The sequence below is a fragment of the Nesoenas mayeri genome (genome assembly GCF_963082525.1).
Source record: "Nesoenas mayeri genome assembly, chromosome: 1".
In the NCBI taxonomy this organism is placed as follows: Eukaryota; Metazoa; Chordata; class Aves; order Columbiformes; family Columbidae; genus Nesoenas; species Nesoenas mayeri.
The window spans coordinates 92,876,139-92,900,633 of NC_137541.1; the positions used below are offsets into that span (position 1 = coordinate 92,876,139).

Consider the following 24,495-nt stretch of genomic DNA (forward strand, 5'->3'; position numbering starts at 1 on the left):
AAATTGTAATTATCAAAGTTTGATTTACTGCTAGAATTAAGAAAATGTGGCTGCAATTTTCTTTCCTACTTTCTTTGGGCCCAAGGATGGATCCAACCACATAAATCCCTTTTCCATTTATGTCCCTTTCAGTGTAGCCATGTGGGCACAATCCAGGAGAAGATACAAAATGAAAATCCTGACCCTGAAATTCTGCTTGCTGCAGACCAAGGACATCAGGAAAAGCAATGCAAACCCACAAGGACCATGCTAAAATTCACAAAGCTTGCCAGAATCAGAGCCTGGAAAATACCTTTGAAACATATTGCAAACCTCAGACACTACAGCTGTGTTCAAATTGTAAAAAGAATGTAAGAAAGCATCAACATTTTCTTTTGTTTAATTAATTATATTTCTTTCCTCTTATTTAACATCATCCCAAAGAACCTAAATGATGCTCTTTCAGTTCTTTAATAAAAATTTATTGCATCCTAGCATTTGTGAGCTGTGTCTCTGATGTTTTTAGGAAAATACAAGAGGCAGCTCAGCAATTACAGCCCAGAAACTAACAGTTGTGCAGTGGCAGCATAACTAGAGAATGAATAAATCTCAACTTTGTACACTATACTGGTTATAGTATTTGTAGTTTTAGGAAACATTAAATAATTATTTATATTTAGAATCCTGTAACATCACTAAGGTAATATATATGAGTTGAATATTTATGGAATGTGGCCATGAATATCCAGATACGTGTGTGCGGAAACATATATGGATAGCAAGGGAGATGGAAAGAGCGAAGAAGATTTGCAGAAGAGAGATTTGGCTGGAATTTTGTTACAGGTTCTAATCCATTTTATTTTGCTTTTAAAAGCAGCGCTTGTTTTGCTGCTGAGGATAAGGAAGGTGAATCCATAAGGCATCAGAAGTTGCTCTGAATCTGGGCAGTCTCTGCTAGGTGAAAAACAAATGAGAGTTTCTTCATTAAGAAATTTCATTCTTTCATGAAGAAACAGTCCATGGCATTTTCATGTTAAATCATCAGAGATGGGCATGATGGACTGCTGTAGAATCTGCATTTTCTCCTTGGTACATCAGTTTGTCTTCTGACGAATCCAGTCATAAAGTGGCGTCACCTTAGTATATACACCAGGACGATTGCGCCGAGCACATCCTTCACCCCAGCTCACAATGCCAGCAAGGTACCATCTATTTCCCTTTCCTGTGCAGGCCAAGGGACCTCCAGAATCTCCCTAAAATGATGAGCGTTCAACCATTAGTTCATGTGCACACACACACAGAGCACTGATACAGACGTTAGTTTACTTAAGGACAGTAAATACCTGTCCCTTTCTTTCTCAAATTACAGTTTAACATTAGAAACTTATTTCTGGATAGAATCTACCCAGCTAGATGTCAAATGTATTCAATTTATTTTAACTTATGGAAGTAGCACACTAATATAAAGCAATGGTAAGAAGAATTTTAAAAAACTATTAATTGCTAATGACCAATTACAGGATTCAGAAAACAACTGATCACAGGCTGAATGAGGAGATGAGAAGACAGGATGGAAAGTGGGAATTCTGCTACCATTTGACTATCAATTGTTCACAGGTTGAAGACAGAATTCTTAGACTGTGTATTAAATAGGAACAGAAAAATATCACACATTCCTAAACAACCCCCCCCAAACAACCCAAACCCAATGAACAAACCAGGCATAACTAAGTATTATCAAGTTTCATAATCAAGACTGTGTCTACATTCATAGAGGAAGAGGAATGAACAAAGACTAGGGAACGTGCAGATAAGAGCATGGTTCTCAAAGGGAACATGCAGGTCTGTACAGCAACTCAGAAAAGTAAAAATTCCCACGTAGTTCCGTTCATGGGATCAAAAAGTATTTGGGCTCACAAATGCTTCGTGTCCTTCGTTGTGTTAACCCTGCATGCCTTCTGTGAACAGAACAGAACAGCCCAGTTCACAGAACTCCAAGCAGTTACGGATGCAGCTCAGCTCTGGGGCCATTCCTGATGCACACAAGGCATTCAGCAGCCTCCAAGCTGACCCTGGGCTTGGTTTGCTGTACCCAGTTGGAGCTAAAACATGGAAGAGGTCAGAAGAAAGACACATACCAAGATAAGAGTAACAATAGAAAGCCTTCATCATCCAAACAAACAAAATTATCTAGTGATAAAAAGCCAGAACAGTTCTTCCTCTCTCTCTCTCAGGCTGCTGTCATACTGGCAGTTTTGATAATCCAAGAGGCTGATCTCAAAGAGACTTGAGAAAGGAGGCTGCACAGTCTGGCCAACTACACAGCCAGTTCTGAAAGACCAAAGGGGCTGTATGCCAGTGGAGAGAGGAAGGATCTTGAAAAGAGGAACTGAAGCTAAAAAAAATCCTCAAGTGATAAGAAAATAGAATCTGAAAGAGGCTTTATTTCTCTCTCCAAGTCTCACATCCTCTAAAGATGAAGGGTGTTTCGAAGTTTCATGTAACCTGTGCAGTACACGCACAGCTTATGTGTCCATGAAGGAATGAAACAAATCAGGATGCCCATAAGTCTGCAACACTATTAAAGGGGTTTCAGGAGCTGTGGGGATTCTGTGAACTGCTGACATCATTCCTCTCTAGCAATAATACACTAGTGACAGAAAAGAAATAGCAGAGATGCTACCGAGACTAAAAACGTAAAGGGCCAGAAGGCCAGCACCTTGAACCAAACACAACATATTACATTGGAAAACAGATTGACCAGTATGGTACATAACTAAATCAGTTAAAATGTCCATCTAAAAATTCAAGGGCATTTCTTAAGCAATGGTTTTTTTTGAGGAACATCAAGTCTCTAAAACAACATGTTTTGCAAAACAGATCCAAGGTCTAAGATTATACACAAACTGCACATAAAGTTAACAAAAATAGTGATTCAATGAGTTAGAACTTAGATACTGCAGGAAGATCCTGCAAATAGGCTGTTGTGTGTGAAGAAATCTGACCCATTAAGAGCAATGATCTTGCAAAAATTGTCCTACTATGTTAAAATATATATTACACAAAAATTCTATCAGATTACCACAGTCTAAAAATCAGCAACACATTTCTCTGCCTTTATACAATAACTGGTATAATGACCATGTTTGTAATTTTGAAAGTGAATATTCATCATAATAATTTTAAAGTACACAACTAGTCTAACAACTGGCAATGAGAAAGAAAGAAGAGTCAAGACAGTTGAAGTAGATCCAAAGAGCAGTTTCTGATTGTGTGTGTAAATGAACTAGGTCATACTATATATGATACCATGATGTAATCAAAACTTATTATTATACACATGAATGAACATGGGAAACTAAAGGGCAGCATCACAACTGCATCTACCAGACTTAGCTTACCTTTGTCTTTTTATTTATTTATATCTGTAACAAAACATTACTCATCATACTATTAGAGTATTTTATTAATCCCACATTGAGACACCACAAAAAGAAAAGAAGTCAGTATTAATAGAAAAATCTTAGATGGCTCTGACATTGCTCCCTTTATCCTCACATCTGTGTTCTTTTATAGGAAATGTAACTGTTGAAGAAGAAAAATAATTCTTTACTGCACATTTTACCCCTTGTCTCTGCAAAGCGACATGTCTCAAGAGACTCAGAGATTATCTATGCCAATATTTTTCTTTCTTTTGGAGAGTCTTTAATTGTGATGTTAAATTAACCACACATCCAATATATCTCACTCTATTACTAAGGAAAAAAAAAAAAAAAGGACCACAAACAACCCACAACTCTGAATGGTTTTCCAAAGAAAGCAAATATTCCTTTGAAGCTTTTCTACAAGTTCCAGATTACCTGGCATGCATCAACACCACCATTAAGATTCCCAGCACACAGCATACGTGCAGTGATAAGATCATCATACAGCTTGTTGCAGACACTTCGGTTAATTATTCTCACTCGAGCTTCCTGCAGTGTTTTGGCAAGATGACCTAGAAAAAGAAGTATTGGAGAGGGAGAGGTTATGTCAGTAGAGTTTTCTAACAGAGATACCACTTGTCAAAACAAAAGAGAATTGCTCCAAATCTACCCAGCTGATGACAGGTGTCCTCAGCTGTTTGTCCTAAGCTTTTGAAAGCTGTTGTCCATACTACCCTCCAAACTTAGAAGTCCTTGTGCACCATCTTTCCATTTCCTTAGCCTTTATCTTTATGAGCTTATTCTGCCATGAAGTAGTAAAAAAGCCATATAAATCATTAACTAATTTTGAATGCCATTTCAAATTATGCCCAAAGCCTTTTGTTGTTATTTACACTGTGCTTGTGCTCCAAACAATGCCCAAGTCATACTAAATGAAATTTCTACATTCTTTTCCATCCTCTCACTTTCATAAGGCATGCAAAGAGTTTAATTCTCTACCATAGTATTGGCACAAGATGTCCAACATCTGGCCCAACAGTGAATACAATCTTTTCAACACCCGGACAATCAGAGGAAGTACTAGGTTTTGGGTTGTTTGTTCATTTGACTCTGAGAGTGGGTTGGGAATGAAACAGGCAAGATAGAAAAATAAGGTGTTTTTTTTGTTCATGTGCCATTATATTGACTTCTAAATATTACCTACCTTATTTTGTTAAAAAAGCAAGACATTGTAAGAAGGCATCAATTGTAAAGCCATTTGCACTTCATTAGGCTATTATGTTATTATCTAGATTTAAATCTTTCTTAAAAAAGGCATATTAAGAAAGTCAGAATTACCATAGCATATGGCTTCTGATCAAGCATTAGGAACCATGTCTCTGCAATTGTAGTGACCACTGCAATGCTGAGGAGCTGTCTAAGCCCAGATTTCAAAGCTGGATCCTGTTTAACACTAAGATGGGGTCAAGATCCCATGGGTTTCCCCACTGCCCATTTCCCACTCTTTGTTGTTTTTCCTGCCTCCCTACTGCACCATGCTCCCCTCAGGATGTGCGAGGGAAGGCTTAGGTTGGATATTAGGAAAAAATTCTTCGGGGAAAGGGTTGTTAGGCATTGGAACAGGCTGCCCAGGGAAGTGGTTGAGTCACCATCCCTGTAGGTGTTTAAAACAGATATAGATGAGGCTCTCAGGGACATAGTTTAGTGCCGGAGTTAGGTTATGGCTGGACTTGATGATCTTGAGGGTCTCTTCCAATCAAAATGATTCTGTAATGCTATGATTCTAAGCTGCACAGGCAGAACTCTTCATGGGGAGTACATTACATCGTTTTTGGTCAAGACAGAGTAAACAAAAAACCTCCACTTTTGCAATTATTGCTGTTCATGGCCCCATATTGTCAAACACAGTCTTAGAGATAAATTCTTTCTCTACAACGGTTGCAAGTTGTCATTTTCTTTACCTGTAAGATTGTTTATGTTCTATTCATCAGAGAAAATGAGCCATGAACATGAAAAGCAGTAGATTTTTGTAAATCTATGATAATTTGCTTTTCAATGGTCTGTGACACCCAAGTATGTGTACTGGCACTTGTCACCTGCCATCCAATCAAATATTCAGAATTCACAGACTGTAGCTAAGGGGATATTTTCTAGCTTTTTTTAGATCTACTAAGTAAACCACAGGTATTTTCTCTCATGACCACAAATATTTCATTGTTAGAGTTTTAAATTAAGCCAAACTTGCAATAAGTATATCCAGGAAATGAACATACTATTTTCTTTCATGGCTCCCCAGCCAGTTATATAGCAGATAGTTCCATAAACAAATACTCTAGAGGTGCTGGGTAAACAAATGGGCTGTACCAGCTCACTGAAGAATACAGGTGTCTCCATTTCCAACAGGGCAATATCATAGTCTGAGATAGATTGGTCATACTGTGGGTGAACAATAATCCTTTTGATTGATCTCACAGCTACACGGTTACTCTTTTCATTAATAGTATGTAAGCCCATATATGCTCTCCATCCTGAAGGAACTGAGTATCTGTAAAGAGAATGTTTTCAGAATATCCTATTGGAAAGTAATACAGAGTCTGTTCACTTCATTTTATCTACTTTTCTGGTTTTTATGAGGTTCAACAAAAAGCAAAGTGTATGGAGTAGAATATCACTTAGGAAGATAGATGCGCTATAGTGTCTGTCTTCTAAAGCACGAAGTAATGGTTTTACTTACAACTTTGAAAACAATAATTTCCCAGAGCTCTAAGACCAACTCCTTGACATTCACCATTCTTTGGAAGACAGAAAAATGTATTATTAAACTCTTTTTCCTTTTTGTCACATGTAGGAGGTATGCTTTTCCAGTTTCCAGTACCTAAACCGAACATTGCCTAGTTTTACACTCCACTTATCAATAAATAGCCATTTTCTTGGGAGGAAAGGCCATAGCTTCTGCTTAGAAAATCCCTGCCTTCTAAAAAAAATGGTGTCTACTTACATCTAACAAAAGAGTGTGTTTTATCATGCAGAATTCACTGGTGATGGAGGCAAAATAATTACTTCAGATACTTAGGAAGTATCTTTTGAAGCCAGCAGAACCTAATATTGAGGGTTCATGTACTGATATCATGTCACAGAGTTATACCCTGAATCAGCTTATCTAGACAAGGAATAGTTGCTGCAGACTTTTGAAAGCAACACTATAAGGTTATTAAACTGTGAATAACCTGTAACAGGATAACTTCTTCATACCTCACAGAATCAGAATCCAGGAAGCAATGGGCAGCAGATATAAGCCACCTATTAGAAATAACAGATGCGCCACATACATGGCCACGTGCTCCCATCTGTAAACTTGCTTGCCAAGGCCACTTTCCAGATCTTGCATCCTCACCTCCAACAATTCGGTTTTTCTTAAGCTGGTGTCTTCCACAAGCTAACAGAAATATTTGGATAAAATAGCAACAAAAACCACAAGGTCGTTTCACTTTGGTATGCTTAACGCATAAACTTTTTCCCCTAGACCTCAAAGCTGTCAGAAAAAAAAAAAAAGAAAAAGAAAAAAAAAGGTATTTTCTTACCGTGCAATTGGTAAAAAGGTAAGGGTACTTGCCTATTTTCGTTTAATGGGCAGGTCAAAAATAAACCAATAATTGCCTATCCTTCCTTACGTCTTTCTAAAGAGGTTAGTAGCTCAAAAAGACATTTAAGCACAATTCTAAGCTAGGTTGTTTACAAAAGTTCACTTGAATAAAATCTGATATCTGTTCCCTCCTAACATACACAGCTCCTTGTCTGCATTTCATTCTGCCCGAATAAGAACGAAGATCTACCAGCTTATCCTTGAAGCGTGCATTCCTTGAAATAAGTCACTATAGACAGAATGGATCATCAGATTTAAAATGAGACAGTGTAAAATCCAAGATAGATATTTTCATATAGGTGTTACCAGGAGATTATTATTTTCAATTCACATCTGATTTAATGAGTTCTTAATCTAACAGTGCTTGAGCATAGCACAAATTCCTGACTCAGTTTCCCAAGTCATTAGCTATGTTTTAAATAAATGTTACCACACCACAGTTCATTTCGTCAGATCCATCCGCACAGTCTTTTTTCCCATCACACTCAGGATTTGGTTTCAGCAAGCATTTTCCATTGAGGCATTTGTATGCATAAGGGGAGCAGCTTTTGTAGGCTGAAATAAGAGAGAGAAGATAGTGTCACATGTTTGGTGAAAGTTGTTCAAAGCTACACATTTCAGTCTGCTTGAAGTCATAGTCTGTACTGGTGTAAAGCTGTTATGTCTCTCTACCTTACATTAGTTGGTACTGATCTGGCAGCAGTTGGGGAAATAGTGCTCTTCTAATGGGATCACCAGCAAGCTGTGACTAGGTCATCTACATAAAATCACTGTTACCTTGGACTTTGCTTCATTAAATTCTTGTCTAAGCTCTCCCAAGAACTAGTCATACTTTGCATGGTTTTTTTTTCACTGTTATGAAACTTGTACTTTGTGCTATGAAAAAATACACTGAAATATTATATTTACCCACTAAAATAAGTATATTCCTGCTTCTACCTTCCATCATCTTTTGGAAAACAGCTGAAAATATACATACTTACCACAGTTGTTTTCATCACTGTCCTCCTCACAGCTGTCATCATCTTTACAAGTCTTATACTGATGCTTACACTTCCCATCACCACAGTTCAACTGTTCTGGATTACAACCTGAAGAAGTAAGGTCTGTAAATGCTTTATGATCCATGGCTAGCAGCCATGTGCTACTGTCCCTACCAGAGGTCACCTTGATGTTACTGTGCCATCTCTGCCAGACATTTGTTTCCCTTGGTTTTGATAACCTCTAGTGACAGAGGGCTGTCACATTACCTCACTTGTGTTTTGCTCTCTGACCTTGGATTACTTACTGTCACTCTTTCTGGCATCTCCTCATTATTCCCTGTCTTCTTTGATGTGCAGTGCCCATTTTGGATACAGTACTCTAGCTGAAGCCTTCCCACTGGTGACTGGGAAGATCTTTTCAAAACACTGCCTTACACTAAAAAAAACCCAAACAAACAAACAAAAACAAACAAACAACAATAAAAAAATCAAACGAACACAAAACACAAACAGAAAATTGTATAACTTTGTGATTCTCAAGCCAGCTTTTGAGCCATCTTTCAGCAGAAAACCAACTTAAGCAATCCACATGTGTATTTGATTACCAAAGTTCAGATCTTGTCTCTATTGAATGGAATATCATTTTCTTCATATACATTCTGCAGCTTGTCAGGATAATTTATAAATCCGTCCCTCTTTCTATTGTGTGGCACTTTTCCTATTTCATAAGCATCCTCTCTAATCCATCATTTAGATCACTAACAAAAATTATGAGATATCCCATAACAGATACTGGCAGAATGACAATAAATATATCCTTCCATTTGGCAATGAGTCATTTGCAATCATTCTCTGGAAACAGTTTCCTTTTTTTTTTTCCCCTCACTGTGTTTCCTTTACTTGCTGATAAGTTTATCACACAAGACAGTGTCAAAGTACAACTTGTCTATTTGTCCTCTCACCGCAGACAAATAAAACAAAATAAAAAACTTCATGTTGGTTTTTAATACTTTCTTAACTGTTTATATACAGTTCAGTTTGACCACTTGTTGCCTAATATTTTTATGGAAGACTATTAACTTGTAAAGATCGGTGTAAAATTTCCTTCTCATTTTTTCTCTTCTCTCACTCTTTAAAGAGATGCATTACACAACCTCTTCTCTAGACTTTCAGAGCTTCACCCACATCCTTCATGTGATGTTAAAGATAGCCACCAATATTTTAGAGAGAATTTCATCCAGTCTCCAAACTTCTTAGAACAAACTCTTTGCAGGAGAACACAAACACGAGATAACTGCCCTACTACAATCTAATTCATCGCTACCACCTGAATAGCCTTTTCAGCCTTCAGACTGATTGCTTGAAGGAATGCATGTTCTATCTGTACATCTAAGAACAAGCAAGAAAAGTAAGAAATTGTTGGCACCAGAAAGGCTGTCACAGTCTAAATGCATTAATGTGGGACTGTATAATGAAGAAACATTTAAATGGCTATTAAAAACTAAGGCTAGTGTAATTTATAAACTAGATCAAATGTTTAAAAAGGAAATGTTATCTTACTTGGTATGATCAGCCAAAGATTTTAATCAAGTAGTCTGAGTTTAATTAATTAATATCTACCTAAATAGACTTAGAAAATTAAATTAACATTTACTGCCTCCCTCTAAGGGTGAAAAGTGAATCAGCACAGATACATAATTACTACCGATAGTGAACACCTCTTCAATTTGGTAAGGTAATATATTTTACACAGGAACATCTAAGGATGGAGAGAGGGAAAAATAGAAGTCAGAACAAGGCATTCTCCTTAGTATTATAAATACAAATTTCCTGACGTTAAGATGTTGTAGAAGTTCAACTCTCTGCTTCTACACTTCATATCTGATGTGAATAGGTGTTTTATCAAACACTTTTCAAATCTAGAAAATTCATTATGAAACAGCCTTTCATCAATAATTTCTTTCACTTCACTTGAACTAGCAATTAATATTGATGCTAAGGTGTTTCTTTGCAATAGATCTAAAATATTTGTTCTCTTTCGCTTTTTCAGATGTGCCAGCAAAAAGAAAAATCAAGTCCTACACACAGATGATCTGTGGAAGAAGTTAATTTTTTTCCCCTGTAACACCATAGACAAATTAACAGCTTAATGAGATTAAAGGACCAAACACATGTGTCCCATGTTTGTTTAATCAAGTCCAATCTGGATCCATTAAGTCCTCTTTACCGCCTTGCATGTGACGCTGGTGGGAAAAAAGTACACATTAGTCAGTCAGCACTGGCTCAAAGCAAGAATCTCTCTGTGTTCACTTCACTGTTCCCTGAAGTTACTCTGATGATGGCTGGCATTTGCTTTCCAGATCAACTCTGAGAGCAGAGCCTGTGATTTTAATAATCATGCTTTGGCAGGCTCCAAACAATAGCAAGAAGCTAATCTGATGTAGGTGGCTGCAGACACTAAAGACGTCAGAGAAAATGAATCCCTTTTTTTTCCTCCATCTTACTGTTGCTGCAAGCAAGGATGTCATAGAAGACCAGTTCTCTCAATATATTCTGCTCTCTGAGATATTCCTCCACAAATGCCCTCACTGTACTGACCTGATATTGACACATCACAGCTAATCTACGCCTCCTGGTGAGTCTCAATACAGATTCTTAAGACTGTGACTAAGGATTGATTATACAACTTTGAGCTTGCTGGCTCAGCACTAGAAACAGAGGACACACAAAGTGGAGACTTGTACCCACTATAAAGACTGGGGACTTCCTCTGTAGAAAAAGATGTTTGTAGGCTTTGACTCGTCTCCAAACCATTTTTGAGACAGTAATGAGAGCAGCCACAGGACACAGCATAGCTTGTAACTTTTTCCAGCAGAAAGAGACACATACACAACAGCAGGTTGTTCCCTGCTCCCTCAAAATAAAATATTGCTCCAGAAGTACAGAGACTGGGGAGTCAGGAAATGTCTATAGAAAACCAGTCATATTTCTATAACACTTGCTAGCAAGGGGTCCTCATTTGCCTTCTGTGAAAATTTAAATAGTTTGTCTAAACAGGGAATCCAATTCAGAGCACATCAAGTTGCGATTTTAAAGAAAAGACCAACTATTCATGGTTAATTTGTATTGGCAGAAGAGTCATGCTTAGAGTCTCTCTACCACACTATATTCATGTTGCAGCTTGGCTATTTTAAGAGGCAAGAAAAATGCAAAATTATTAGATTGACAGACATTGGGAAATCTTACTTTTACTTCCCATTTTATAGAAATGTTGTTAAAAGTTAGAAGAGAAGTACTAGCTAGTAAAAGCATCTTTTATCTAATCTTGTACATCTATTTGTTCAATTAAATACATAATAACATTTTAAACATTTCTTGCAATTAGGTTAAGAAGGCAGGTTGATTTATATGTGGTTGTTCTGTCAAGTATGTTTTCTTGAAGTTTTCTCAGTAAAACTTAAAGTACATGGTTATTCACTTACGATCGGTGTGACTGAAGGCTTTGTATTCAATATAAAACCCTCTGTGGGTGACCAGTTCATCGGAATGGAAGTTGATTGTGACAGAATAGCCATATTCTTTGTTTCTGTTGTTTTCTGAAAGAGCTTTACAGTATCTAGCAAGGCAAAAGTGAGAAGAATTAACCTCTAACCAAACTGACCATTACTATCCAGCTGCCTGTCCTTTTCCTGAAGGGTACCAATGCCAAAAAATCTTTAAAACAATACAATAAAGATCAGCTGGTTTATTAGCATTAAAACAGGCCAACAGAGGTATTAGAAAACTTATTTACAGGTGTCTTCCACTCCACAATTCTTCTGGGACTAGCAGACTTTGAAAGAAAATACAGCAAGATGATCAATATCAGAATCTACCTTATAAATCCAAACCACTTCTAAACACGCTTGATTTCAGATTTTCCATTTGGGTTTGCAGACTCCAAAACCTACAAATCCAGTAATGGAGACATATAGCCAAATCCAACAGTTGTTTCTGGTTTCAACATGCACCTTGCAAGAGGCAAATCACTCTGAGTACTCTTTTGTCAGGTTTGGATTTTTTGTTTGTTTGGGGGTTTGTTTGCATTTTTTTTTAACAACATACATCACAATTTGTCTTATTTACAGAAAACGATTGCATCCACTAAAGAGTAAGTAGTATAGAAAATGAAACATCAGATGATGCAAGCTCTTCACCCATGTCAAGACTATTGCCAGGAATTTACAGTTCAACTGCAACTGCGTAAAATCCTTCACTTTTCCATTGCTCTTAAGGGGAAAAAACACAATAGGTAAACTCTTAACACTGTAGAAAAAGCAGGATGCCTAAATTAACATGGTGACAAATGTTCAGTACCGGGACAGGATTAGGAATATTATTTTGCCAAAATTCAGTGAAAGCACGCCAATTCTTGTTGAACTGTGTCTTTGTGCACTGGAAGTGTTGAGATGTTTTTTCTTAAGTACAGAATGTTGTGCAAAACACCAAAGTGCAAATTAACATGTCAGAAAGTAGTGTATTTACTCACCTAATCCCATCAATTTCTAACCAGTCTTTATCACATTTACTGGATCCTGGAGACTTCTCTTGAATTTGCATTATGATAATTTTTAATGAGAGTTTGTAACCAGGTGATGGTGCCTAAAAAAAAAAAAAAAAATCAAAGGATAAATACCCTGACACACACATTCACAAAATGAAAAGGCTCAGGCTTCTAAGATGGTAAATCTTGTTTTATTTATTATCATGTTGAATATACTTTATTTTTGATGATGCAAATAAGCACCTTTGAAAAACCAAAAAAACTTTGCTATTCGAAACGTGCTTAGAAGCCTTTTAAGACTCAACCTTAGCCAGACTGTGCCAGATAAAGAGGTGCAAATCTTCCTGCAGCCAGTAAAACCACTACATCTGAGGTTCATGCTATGTTTTTACTGCCACATGTTCCTGTAGGTCAGTAAGAGATTTAAGATATCTGTCGTAGCTGGTCACTCAACTGCATTAGCTGTGACCTCTCTGTTGTTGAAAGAATTTTTCTCCCCTTTCTTGCATACAAATGAGAGTTTTGTGCTACAATCTGCTAAAAATTTTCATTGAGCAGGTGAAAGGTAGAGATTGTTACCAACTTGTAGACATGAGGAGTATCATTTACAGGAAAAGTCAAACCAGTAGTGAAACACTTAATGTAGCAACAGGTAAACACACCAGGAATTTGGTGGAAATCATAGGCAGATTCTAAGTCTTTTCAAAGGGCTTGCTGGAAATCCAGACCTGAATTTCTGAGTGAGAGAAGGTCCTGTGTCTTCAGAGCTCAGGGACATACAGTGTGGTATCCATCATATGTGGCATGGTTTACATGACTATTTTTTCTTTCTGACATAGAAGCAAAGCTCTGATTATTAGCAATTTTTGCTGGCTGCTAGGAGTTGCCATCTTACCCATCACTTTCTTTCTGCCATTAATAATACTCAACCTTTTTGAAACTGGCAATGTTTCCCTTGCATAGCTGGCACTTGTACGTAGGACAGAAAAGAATTGGGTGCCTGAGAAGAAGTCAGGTGCAGTGGTCTTAGTAAGTTTTACCTTCATTTCACCCACATCAAAAACCATTTCTCCCAACTTATGTCTGTATCACATAAAGCAAGGTCCATCACCACTTAGGAGGGTTCCCAGCACTTACTCTGATGATCCAGCTGCAGTCAATGTTTGGTGGGTAGTAGCTTGGGTAATAAGGGGAACTCAGTGTTCCATTCCAGGAAATATAATGACCACCACACACTGGGAGAGAAATATATCAGCAAGGAATACAGTTATCTAATCTGGGCTAAAGTGCAGAGCCCACTTCACTTAATAGAACCCTCCTCTATATGCAGATCTGGAAGATGGGTTGTGATAGTATTAAACTCAGGTTTTGCCCATACTAACAGAAAATCATGTAACTTCCACTTACCAATCACTCTGAATTTCTCTTACTTTTGGATCAAATTACAGTTAAGTATAAGCACAAAAAATCCCTTACTGGAGTGTTTTTTAGAAATGTTCTTTTGTGGTAAGTGGAAACAATTAAATTCAGACACAACAGACCTCCTCCTTCCAATTTACTTCTGATATTTCCGTAGACAGTTTCAAAAATTAAAAACCAATTAGCCCCGTCTAGTGAAAACTCTGACTAATTTCATACAAACCAGAATGTTTGTGTGCCATTTCTCAGTCTGAAAATCTAAGCCCCATTTGAACAGTATCTTTGAGATTTCATCTTATGCCAAGAACTCTCATAGAAACCCAGTCCTTAGTGCTTTTTTTCCCCTTCAGATAACATAGCAAATGCAAATATAAATATAACAGAAATTAGGACTATCTTGAAAATAGCAAAATTTTGTGGCAAAACCTGGGCTATACATCTTCTGTAGTGCCCATCTTCAGGACAATGAAGCAATTCTAATTCGTAATGTGTGCAGGATGAGTATTTGCCTAAGCAGCATCCACAGAAACATAAGCTGAAAGGTGTTAGCTTTGGAGAAGTTTATCCACACGCTATCCTCTATGATTTGTTCCACAAGTCAAAAAATAATCACTTGCTTAATTTTCAAAATTCTTCCACTTGGACCTTACCAAACAACTGTGGCTAAATTTTCCTTTGTGAAGCTCTTATATCTCCTGTAAAATACTATGGTTTGTTATTCAAAACAATATTTCATTAATCAACCAGAACTCCTGCAAAATTCATAGTACTCCATAGGTTTGGAATATATTTCTTTGGTCTTGAATACACTTTTCTTATGCAGTAAACTAGACTGAACAGTGCTTTCCAAAAAGGATCAAAGATATATCAGAAGTGTTTGCTCTGGTTTTCCATTTTCCTTATACACGCATTCCCTAGGCTGGGGATAGATTGCCAAATCTGGTACAAGTGCTGCTGCTGCTCTGCCACCGGGGCTATCTAGCATTAGTTAGATATATAGTGCCTGCACCACTACCTTGCTGGCTGCTCTGTTGCCTTTGCTCGGTGTTACCAGTGTAGTAAGAGTGCTGTCTGGGAAAGATGGCTTGAGCAGTAATCAGGAAGGCAAAAAATGTCCCAGACCAAAGGATATTCTCTATTCTTTATTAATTTCTCAGACATATTTTTTAAGTTGATCAGAATGCCAATTCCCTGACTTAAATGCGAACATTCCCTCCGCTCAGATATGTTAAGGCAGTATCAGTGTTTTCAGAGGCAATAAGAGGAATAAGGGTGCATGCAACAGATGGTTGTTTCTATTAATTACTTACTGATTTTAGGAACAGCTTGAAAGTGAGCTTTTAATAGGTTGCTTTCTTCTCTTCGGTCTAGTGAGAAAGTAAGCAACATTACGTTACTTGACGAAGTTAAACGTACAACAGGAGTAGTCCAGGCTCCAGGTCCACACCATCTGAAATATTACAAAAATTACATTAAAAAAATTCCCACGTTCCAGTTATCTTTGCTGAGAAACTGGGCAGAAGTAACACTGATCTGGTAATTTGTGTTTCAGAAGTATTCCCCTAGCTACCACTTCCCTTTTGTTGTTCTACTCAATTGGTATTACACAAGATGCTAGAGTTTCCCAGCATTGAGGCTGGGTCACTCGGGGTGAGCAACACAGGTATTCTTGCCTAACAGGTGCCCTGGAGTTTTCAGACCTGTAGAAACATCAAAAAGGCAGTGCCAGATGATTACATTAGTTCAGTAGTGATAGTGGTACTGAGTAGTAGTAGCACTGGAAAGGCAACAAGTGCCAGTGCAGCAAGATCGTGCAGCATCTATGAAACACATAGCAAGCCTAAAGCATTTCCAATCTATTAGCATTCATGTTATTAGTTTCATGTTACAAAAGCTGTCGCACAAGATGTGGAGCCCCATGCATGGCAACTGTTTCTTCTCATTGTTCTTTTGTTTAAATAATGATGAGTTAGTTTATATCCTGAAGCTTGAATACTTACTATCACTTGTAATTTGAGATGCTATTTCTTGCATCTGTAGATTCACTCTTATATTTCTTCCATTTTGAAATCCATAGTATATTTTGGATTTCTTTTCATTAATTTTACAAATCCACTTGTGAAAATTTTCTAACGTATTTTTCTTTGTCCATGCACAACAAATTAAAACAATTAAGATCAGATCTCACAGTAAAAGAGTATTTCTGTCACACCCCCACATCAAGTTCTTTGACTTGTCATTGAGATTCAGAGTGGCAGCATTAAAATAAATTTTTTTAACCTTAAACTGAAAGTAGTACTCTTCTGATTTTAGCAAGCTATTCCCTGCTCCCATTTAATGTGAGATAGTAGACAACAGATCCCTGGTTTGCTTCTCTTTTGCAGACATTATGAAATCCTTTTTATCATAATACCTGTCAAATTCTTTATAAAAATCAACAGTTTGAGCACCCTTCACACTGCTACATGGAAATCTTTCAGCATCTTGATCTTCTACTCATTTGACAGCCTGGCTTATCTTCTAGCTGTACCATTTGTCACAGCATCATCAGAAAGGCAAGGCAAGCACATATGAGAAGAGCTGTCCACGTGTGATGTTTGCTTTTATAGTATATGTCACAATCTCTGCTCACTCACTCCTTAGTATTTGTCACTGAATAGCTGTATTACTGCAGTTTACAGAAACTAATGAGAATCTTTTTAGTCATAGTGTGTAATCCTAGAACTGGACATCAAGGAATAATGGCTATAGTACAGTATTTCCTGGCTGTCATGGCTATTGGATATACTGTAATTAGTTCTACTGTATCTGTCTTAAGTATGTGACTAGCTGCTTTAACTTAAATAGAAAACTATTAGGCATATGCAAAACCACAAATTTTCTAGCCTGGCAATGAAAGTAACCAAAAAAGTTGACTCTTTTGGAGGTACCAGAGGGCTTTTAAAAGCATTTCAACCAGCAAATAGGGTTCTAATGCTTTGACAGACAGATGTCAATGCACATTCTTGAACTTTCTGTTTTACAGCTTACTGCATCAATGTTCTCTGAACATGTTACATCATACACCTATATTGGTTTTGCTAGCTTCCACGTGCTTTCATGCACATGCCTGACTACACTTCTGGTTCCTAAAAAGCTGAGGCATTGTTAGTTATGCACAATGGAGTAACAGTTCCAGCAATAACCCATAGTCAGTAGCAGAGCAGATGCAGCCCAGCATAAGGAATGGGATTCTTCATGCTATGCTACAATCTGAGACTAACTCCTCACAAACATCCTGTCTTCTCTTCATGCCTGCCTTTCTGACAGTCTGCCAACAATGGCAAACTCTTGTACCTTGTTGCGTAAGAAAAGAGACAGAAGTCTGTTAATAGGGCTGAAAAGGACTACCTACTTATGTAAAAATTGAAGCACTATCGGGTAAGTGCATTTCAGACACTGCTAACAGCATCTGCCCACTCATCTAGCCTTTTCTTAAAACTTCTTAAAAAAAAATAAATCCTCCCTTGAAAGCATCCATCCTCATATTCTAAAACTTATTTATTTTGTTAAAAAGACTCTGAAAATCAGAAGCAGTGTGGTCACTGAAGGTTGCAAGATCATCTGATCTTGCTTATACAAATGGACTTCACAGTGACTCTGGGGATGTAGCCTTCCATAGGCACAACACTCCTGTTACAAACAGGGATTTGCCTGGACTGCTGTAAAGCATCTGTTTTCTAGAAGTAACAGAACACAATATTAAAAAAAAATAAGTCTGTAACTGTTTGACTTGTGACAGTAACTGCATGAAATAGAAACCAGTAAAAATTAGTCATAATGTGGAATAAAACCCATAGGAATTTATAATTCATTGCAGGGGGAGAGGGGTGGATGCAGAAATAACATGGAAGATCTTTTTATAGCCTTATACAAGATTTTTAATTAAGTTGTATCTGGAGTCTTACATTTTGGAAGCCTGTTTGATATAGTTTTGATATTATCACAGTTTCAGAGAGTTTCTGTACAGCTCAGTGAAACGTCTTTGCTCTGTACTATCATACCTTGTAATGATCTTGTTCTGCAGAGGAAGAAGGAAATCATATGCTGATAAGTGGTGTGATGCACAGCTCTCTGGAGTGACACCATGGAACGTGATAACTACCAGTCTCACCACATAGTTGGAAGGAACTCGCAGCCTCCATTGATAAAAAGACTTTTTGGGATTCATCAGAGTTAGAGTCCTGTTGTTACCTGGCTTGGCATACAGGTCAAAGGATACTGCTGTACAAAAGAAGCTATATCAGTGGGTAAAAAAACCCCTTATGTATCTGAAATATAGTAAAAGTTATGGGTAAAATTTCAGAAGAGCTGGCAACAATTGCCTACCTGCACTTCCTGACTCCTCTGATCTCCTCTTCCCGTACTTTTACAATTCTATTCCCTTTTCCCTAGCAGGTTGCATCACCTTCTCCCCCTGCTCTGGCTAAGAAAGCACAACACCATTGGCTCATCACACACTCAGCAAGCAGAAGGGGACTTAGCTGAGGCTGCTACCACCTCTGCTTGAAACCTATCAACTCCTTTATCATTTTCTCTTCACCCCTGTCTATGCAATGAGAACACTAAGAAGATGAAGCCAACCTTGAGGTGTGCTTGATATGGAGGAAACAGCCAAAGGGAATTAGAGCTCACAGTATTTGACTGAGCACTATGAATAACCAAAATTATGTAGTTACAAGGCAAATAAATTATGTATAACTTTATATAGTAACTTTCTAAAAGACGCCAAGAAAAGGAGCCACAGTTCATTGCAATTCAGTGAGAACTGTTACATTTCAACCACCCGAGTAAGAACATCAGAATAAAACCTGTAAGGTATTTCAATCTCAGCCTTTATGTGAAGCAAGGCCAGGGAGGTCATAGAATCATTTTGATTGAAAGAGTTGTATCCAACCATAACCTAACACCATCACTAAACCACTAAAAACATCATCTACATGTCTTTTAAACACCTCCAGGGATGGTGACTCCACCACTTCCCTGGGCAGCCTGTTCCAGAGCTTCACAACCCATTATGTGAATAAATTTTTCCTAATATCCAAACTAGACCTCTCCTGACACAACCTGAGGCAATTTCCTCTTGTCCTGTCATTTGTGACCTGGGAGAAGAGACCAACCCCCTCCATGCTACAACCTCCTTTTGGGTAGTTCTAGACAGCGATATGGTCTCCCCTCAGCCTCCTTTTCTACAGACTAAACAGCCCCAGTTCCCTCAGCTGCTCTTCATCAGACTTATGCTCCAGTCCCTTCACCAGCTTTGTCGCCCTTCTCTGAACTCTCTCCAGCAACTCAATGTCTTTTTTGTAGTGAAGGGTCCAAAACTGAACACAATATTTGAGGTGCAGCCTCATCAGCACCGAGTACCCTAGTCTGGTTTTGGTCTTGAGCCCTGCAGATATACGAATAACTGTGAAACTGCCATTTTATTATTACAGGACTTTTTCCCCAAAGTGACATTAGTTGGGATTGAGAAATAATTACCTGATTTTAGCATCACATCATATTCTGTGGAATCTGAAACTGAAATTTAATAACTATCAGCTACACAAGCCAAAAACATAAACTAGAGAAAGAAAAATAATCCAAGTAAGTATTAAATGACAGGTACATTGTTACCAAAAAGCTCCATTGTAATGAGATCAAAATCTTCCTCCCCAGAAGAACTGAACGTATGACCTGCTTGTTTACTACTGATTTCTTTTTGTAACATTGGAGTTAATTTTTTAAGAGAAGCAACCGTATCTTGTGATGCCCAGAACATAGTCCAGTAGTAAGCTCTAAGTCCAGACTCTGCTTCACTGTGGAAGAAAAAAAATGCATCATAAATACACTCTAATTAGTGTTTTGGACATGCTTTTCACTGATCTACATTTTTGGTTGCATCTGAGCACACTGTCAAAAAGCTCTCTTGTTTAACAACTTCTTTTTCTATAGAGTAGAAATACTTCAAAAATATGTTGCTTAAAGAGCAACACACAGAGGCTGAAATCTATACCTCGTAGAAAATCCTTTCAATAATTTTTACAGAATTTGATGTTTCTAGCCCTGCTGCCAAATTATTACATACACTTTTAACACCATATGACAGTTCTAGATAGATTTCCCTTAATATTTTTAGTTGAGTCTCACACCATAAGACAATATAATTTTATGCCCATACATTGATAAAACATTTCACACAATTCTTGTTAAAATAAATAACATTTATGTGTGCATATACAAAGTATTACTTAACTGATTCAGTAAGACAGTCAATCACACTCTTTCTTTCAAAATTGCCTATGGACTGACCTTTCGGAAGTTTTCAAAGTCTATCAGGATAGTAATCACCATCAGCTCAGTCTATTTACATTTCTCACCAGGAGCTTAAGTGAAATGCTCTGCCCAAAATTATATCATTAGGTTTTGTTTTGAGAAGTTAAAAGGGAACTCCATTTAAATGGACAAAATCAAAATAAGATTCTGCAAGTCACAGAGAAAAAACCCTGCTGAACTGTGATTTCAAAAATCAAAAGTAGATTAATAGACTACAAAGTAATCCATAAACCAAGACATGATTATTCAGGTCTCATTTCTCTCACTGATTCTACAAGGTAAGACAGAAATCACAATATCAGTTTAGCTCTTAGCTCACATATTTAGGTGCATTTCTTCATTTTTCATTCGCTGTTATAGAGATCTGCATATTTTTCCAGATGACTGATTTAAAATGCACCAAAAAAAAAAGACAAACACAATTGAATATCTCAAATTGATACCACATGCTGCAACATACCTGAAAGCAGCCACTACAGACTTCAAGTAGTACCTTCCCAAGAAGGAAGACTGATATGATTCTGAAAGCTGACAATTAGACAATGGCAAAACATTTGTAAAAATTGTTCCATTTTAGTGTCAATATCATCTCTTATGCTAGAAAGTATTTGTTTTACTTTTTCCTTTCCCCTTTCTCACCTCCTCCCATATTACATGCACTAACCATCATTAAATAAGGATTGAAAATTTGCATTCATTTCCACTAAAAAAAAATTACTTTTAAGTCACACCACATTTCAAGACCATTGAGATAACTCTTGATAATTAGTCATGGAAAATAAATTTTTTATGAATACATTTATATTTTTGGTTTGGTCTTTAAATTTCTGGTATGTAATCTGGACATAAGCAACTCATATTGACTGTGCACAAAGCAGCTTTGAAACACTAGATTAGTTCTTTCGGGAAATACAGTCTAACAGAGAACTGCTTTGTATTTAAAACTGTTGTTCACATGTACCCAGGAAACTATTGATCTCACAAACAGGAACTCAGAGAAGAAGTGCAAGAAAGCAAGCATTGTTGTTGGGGATAAGGGAAAACAAAACAGAAAGTTAAGTATTGAATTTGAGCTATAGTTAAAAAAAAAAATCAAAGAGAAAAATGTAGCAAGGAAGAGTGTTTGAGTAAAGTAAAATAAAGTAAAAAATAAACTCCTAATTCCTTTAAGAAGAATAATCTGTCCATAACCTTGAAATCCTCAGGTTTTATTACCTAGGAAATGTTTGCCTTACCATGAGACACACAGCCCAAATCATTTAACTACATTACTAAAGGTGTAAAACACTTGCTAACTTTAAACTTACTGTGTTGAAGGAAAAAAGACTGTGATTAATTGAGCTCTTCTCCTTATTCTCAATCTGATTCCGTAATAAATATTTTTAAATTACTGCTAAACTTATCTTGGAACTTACATAATTTTGGATTGCTTCTGCTTGTAGGAGGAATTTCTGTGACTTTGGATCATTGAGATCATTTGTATAAGTCATATTAGGAATTTCTACACTTCCACCAATATAAACAAAGGAGAAAGCTGGAGCTGAGGGTAAAAAAAAAAAAAAAAGGATAAAAAATTTAGCAGACCTAATAACATTATGGAAAAACTTCAAGAGGTTTGCAGAAATGTGTATTTGTCCTTGGCATTAGTTCTTAAGAGAAACACACAATAATAGCCACAGCGCTGAGTCAGTCCCATTGATCGAATAAAGCCTAGAAGGAGAGGGACAAAGTACAAATTCAGATAGGTATTAGTACTAGAAAGCTTTAATTGTTAAAATTCCTTTTTTTTTTGCAGTGCTATCCTTCTGAAGAGATGATTTTAAAGACAAAAGGAAGGAGTGTTTTCTGTTTTGAAAAACTGAATAGAGGATGTACAGTTAATTCCTATAAGCTCTTGGGAAAGATGACAGTTGTAATAATGACGATAACCACAAGTAGAGACAAAAAAAATATTAGAGAGAAAATATATACCTTCCTTATTCTTGTGCAACTATCAGCTGCTATTTGTTATTCATTTTGTTGCTTTAGCAAAGACATTAGGGAGAAAGGAAAATCTCCTTTATACATGCAATACACACTCAGCCGCTTAGTGCAGAGCCTTTCCTACTAATCGTTCACAAAGCGAGAAATACACATCCCATCCAGACAACACTTGGGAGTAACACTTACGGAATGAATAGTGCAGGACTAGCACAATTACTGTAACTATTAAAGAAAATATAGGCAATATTCCTAGAAGCCATCTTCTCCAGAAACACAACCTCATCCATTTGAAGAAATGGTACTTCTGACACAAGTCTTCTTGGTAGGACAGGCAGTAGTCAATGTGCGGACTTTCCTAGAGAAAGACATAAGAAGGCATCAGTTAGTAAGAAAACAAAAGAAGAGCCATTGTGCCATATTTTAATATATTTGTCCCTGTAGTTTTTAGAGAGGTTTAAACTGAGACAATATCTTTCATGTTATCAGATATGTCACACATGAAATCCACGTACTTCTCATCTGCTTGTTTGTAGCATGCATTTCAAGCTATGCAAGTGCAGGGAAAAATTGTTATCACTTTGATTAGGATCAATTTGCATATGAAAAGCAGAGGTCAATGCACACCAGAATGGGCAGAAAGATCATTTGCTGTGCTCTTGCTGTAAAGCTGAGCTGGTGTCTCTTACCTGCCCTGCAGTCTGCTCAGGAGCTGGTGGAGCTGGTATGCTGTACACAGAAACCTGGCTGGAGGGGAGAGCCTGTATCATGATGACTTGACAAACACCTTCTCACAAACCTAATAACAGAGTCCTAAATGAATCTTATTTCTTAAACCTAACCCAGAATAGCGTAATTGCTCTCCCCACCATACACATCAGGCTTCTCTCATTTCACCTTTGCCATGCTGCTGGAAGCTGGAGCCAGCCCATCTGCAGTCAAAGGAGGTGGAGAGGAAAAGCTGACATTGCTGTAACTCTTTGTTTCCCTGAGGGCTAAGGAAGTTGTGGAGCCTATCATCTGAGAACAGATCAGCTACCCACTTCTTTCAGAAATACAAGAACAGAAATAATTTATCACACAAAGCTAAGGACATGCAAGCAATCTACAGGTTAAAAAGTCCCAGAGCAAGCTAGATGAAGCAACTTCTAAAGAACACCTACTGGAATCTACAGAAATATTTATGAGAGGAAATGCACAATTCCACAGAAATTCCACTGAATTTTCCAGCGCCTCGAGCCAATACCACAGAACAAATATTAATTGCAAAGCAATTAATGTTCACATTTCCTGTTTGGAATTTAAATCAGTTTTAAGTCAGCAAGCCAACAAATGTGTGTATTCTACATGTGAAATAAGAAAATCAAGGATGTGTGTGCAGAAACACATGAGAGAGACGGAGCGCAACTGAACAAGGAACAAAACCTGGAAAAACAAGATACCTGAGTTCCAGAAAGAAAAAGGGAACAAACCAACCCCAACACCACTCACACAGAGACTAAAAAGCGATTAACTGGAAGGCAATCCTCACAGCTCAGGAATGCAAACTACAACTGCAGACAGGCTGCTTTGTTCAAGTCCTCTTTTTTTCAATAGCCAGAGACACACACAACCTGCTGATTGACTGATACTTTGCCCCCTCCTGGATGGAGATGAAAGCCTCAGAAAAAGCCTAAAGAAAATAAAACCTTTTTTGCATCATCTCTAAAAATTTTATCAGGATTTCTTTTAAACTGTATACAGTCAGAGAATCTAATTCCCCAGCAGTTTAAAATACCTCTTGAAGGGTAAAAGCATCAGTTTTATTTTGGCAAAGACAAGATCATTGCAATAACACACATTACCATATTTAATTATCTGGTTAAAGGTGCCTGCAGATAAAGAGTACAAATTCTCAAGTGGATGCACTGTGACTAATTTTGAATATGGGTAAATTATGGCAGGAAATAAGAGTTAGTAGCTGCAAACCATGCAGTTAACTAAAATGGAAGTTGGAGAAGGAATAAAACTAACACTTTCTTTCAAGCCTAACTGCAGAACTTCCGATCTCCAAAAATGAGGACTCTACGGATTTGACATGATTGAGTTCACTTTCTGCAGTCCCCCTCCTCTCCTTCCCTCCCTGTCTCTCTCTCAGATGTTGTAGCTGGAGGAGGTAGGGAAAGT

The 24,495-nt window shown here is 37.4% G+C and overlaps 1 protein-coding gene across 1 annotated transcript; it reads right to left on the reverse strand.

Moving 5' to 3' along the window:
* Positions 1–1,073: 1,073 nt before the first annotated feature.
* LOC308052847 (suppressor of tumorigenicity 14 protein-like) lies at positions 1,074–23,099 on the reverse strand (the record flags this gene model as incomplete). Its single annotated transcript, XM_080363492.1, has 17 exons — positions 1,074–1,232; positions 3,840–3,976; positions 5,678–5,949; positions 6,657–6,840; positions 7,483–7,602; positions 8,031–8,138; positions 11,513–11,646; positions 12,559–12,671; positions 13,711–13,808; positions 15,303–15,442; positions 18,036–18,252; positions 19,516–19,554; positions 19,651–19,832; positions 20,810–20,877; positions 21,765–21,889; positions 22,519–22,687; positions 23,019–23,099. The coding sequence occupies 17 exons, from the start codon at positions 23,097–23,099 to the stop codon at positions 1,074–1,076; spliced, it is 2,346 nt and encodes a 781-aa protein (XP_080219618.1).
* Between the last annotated feature and the right edge of the window lie 1,396 nt (positions 23,100–24,495).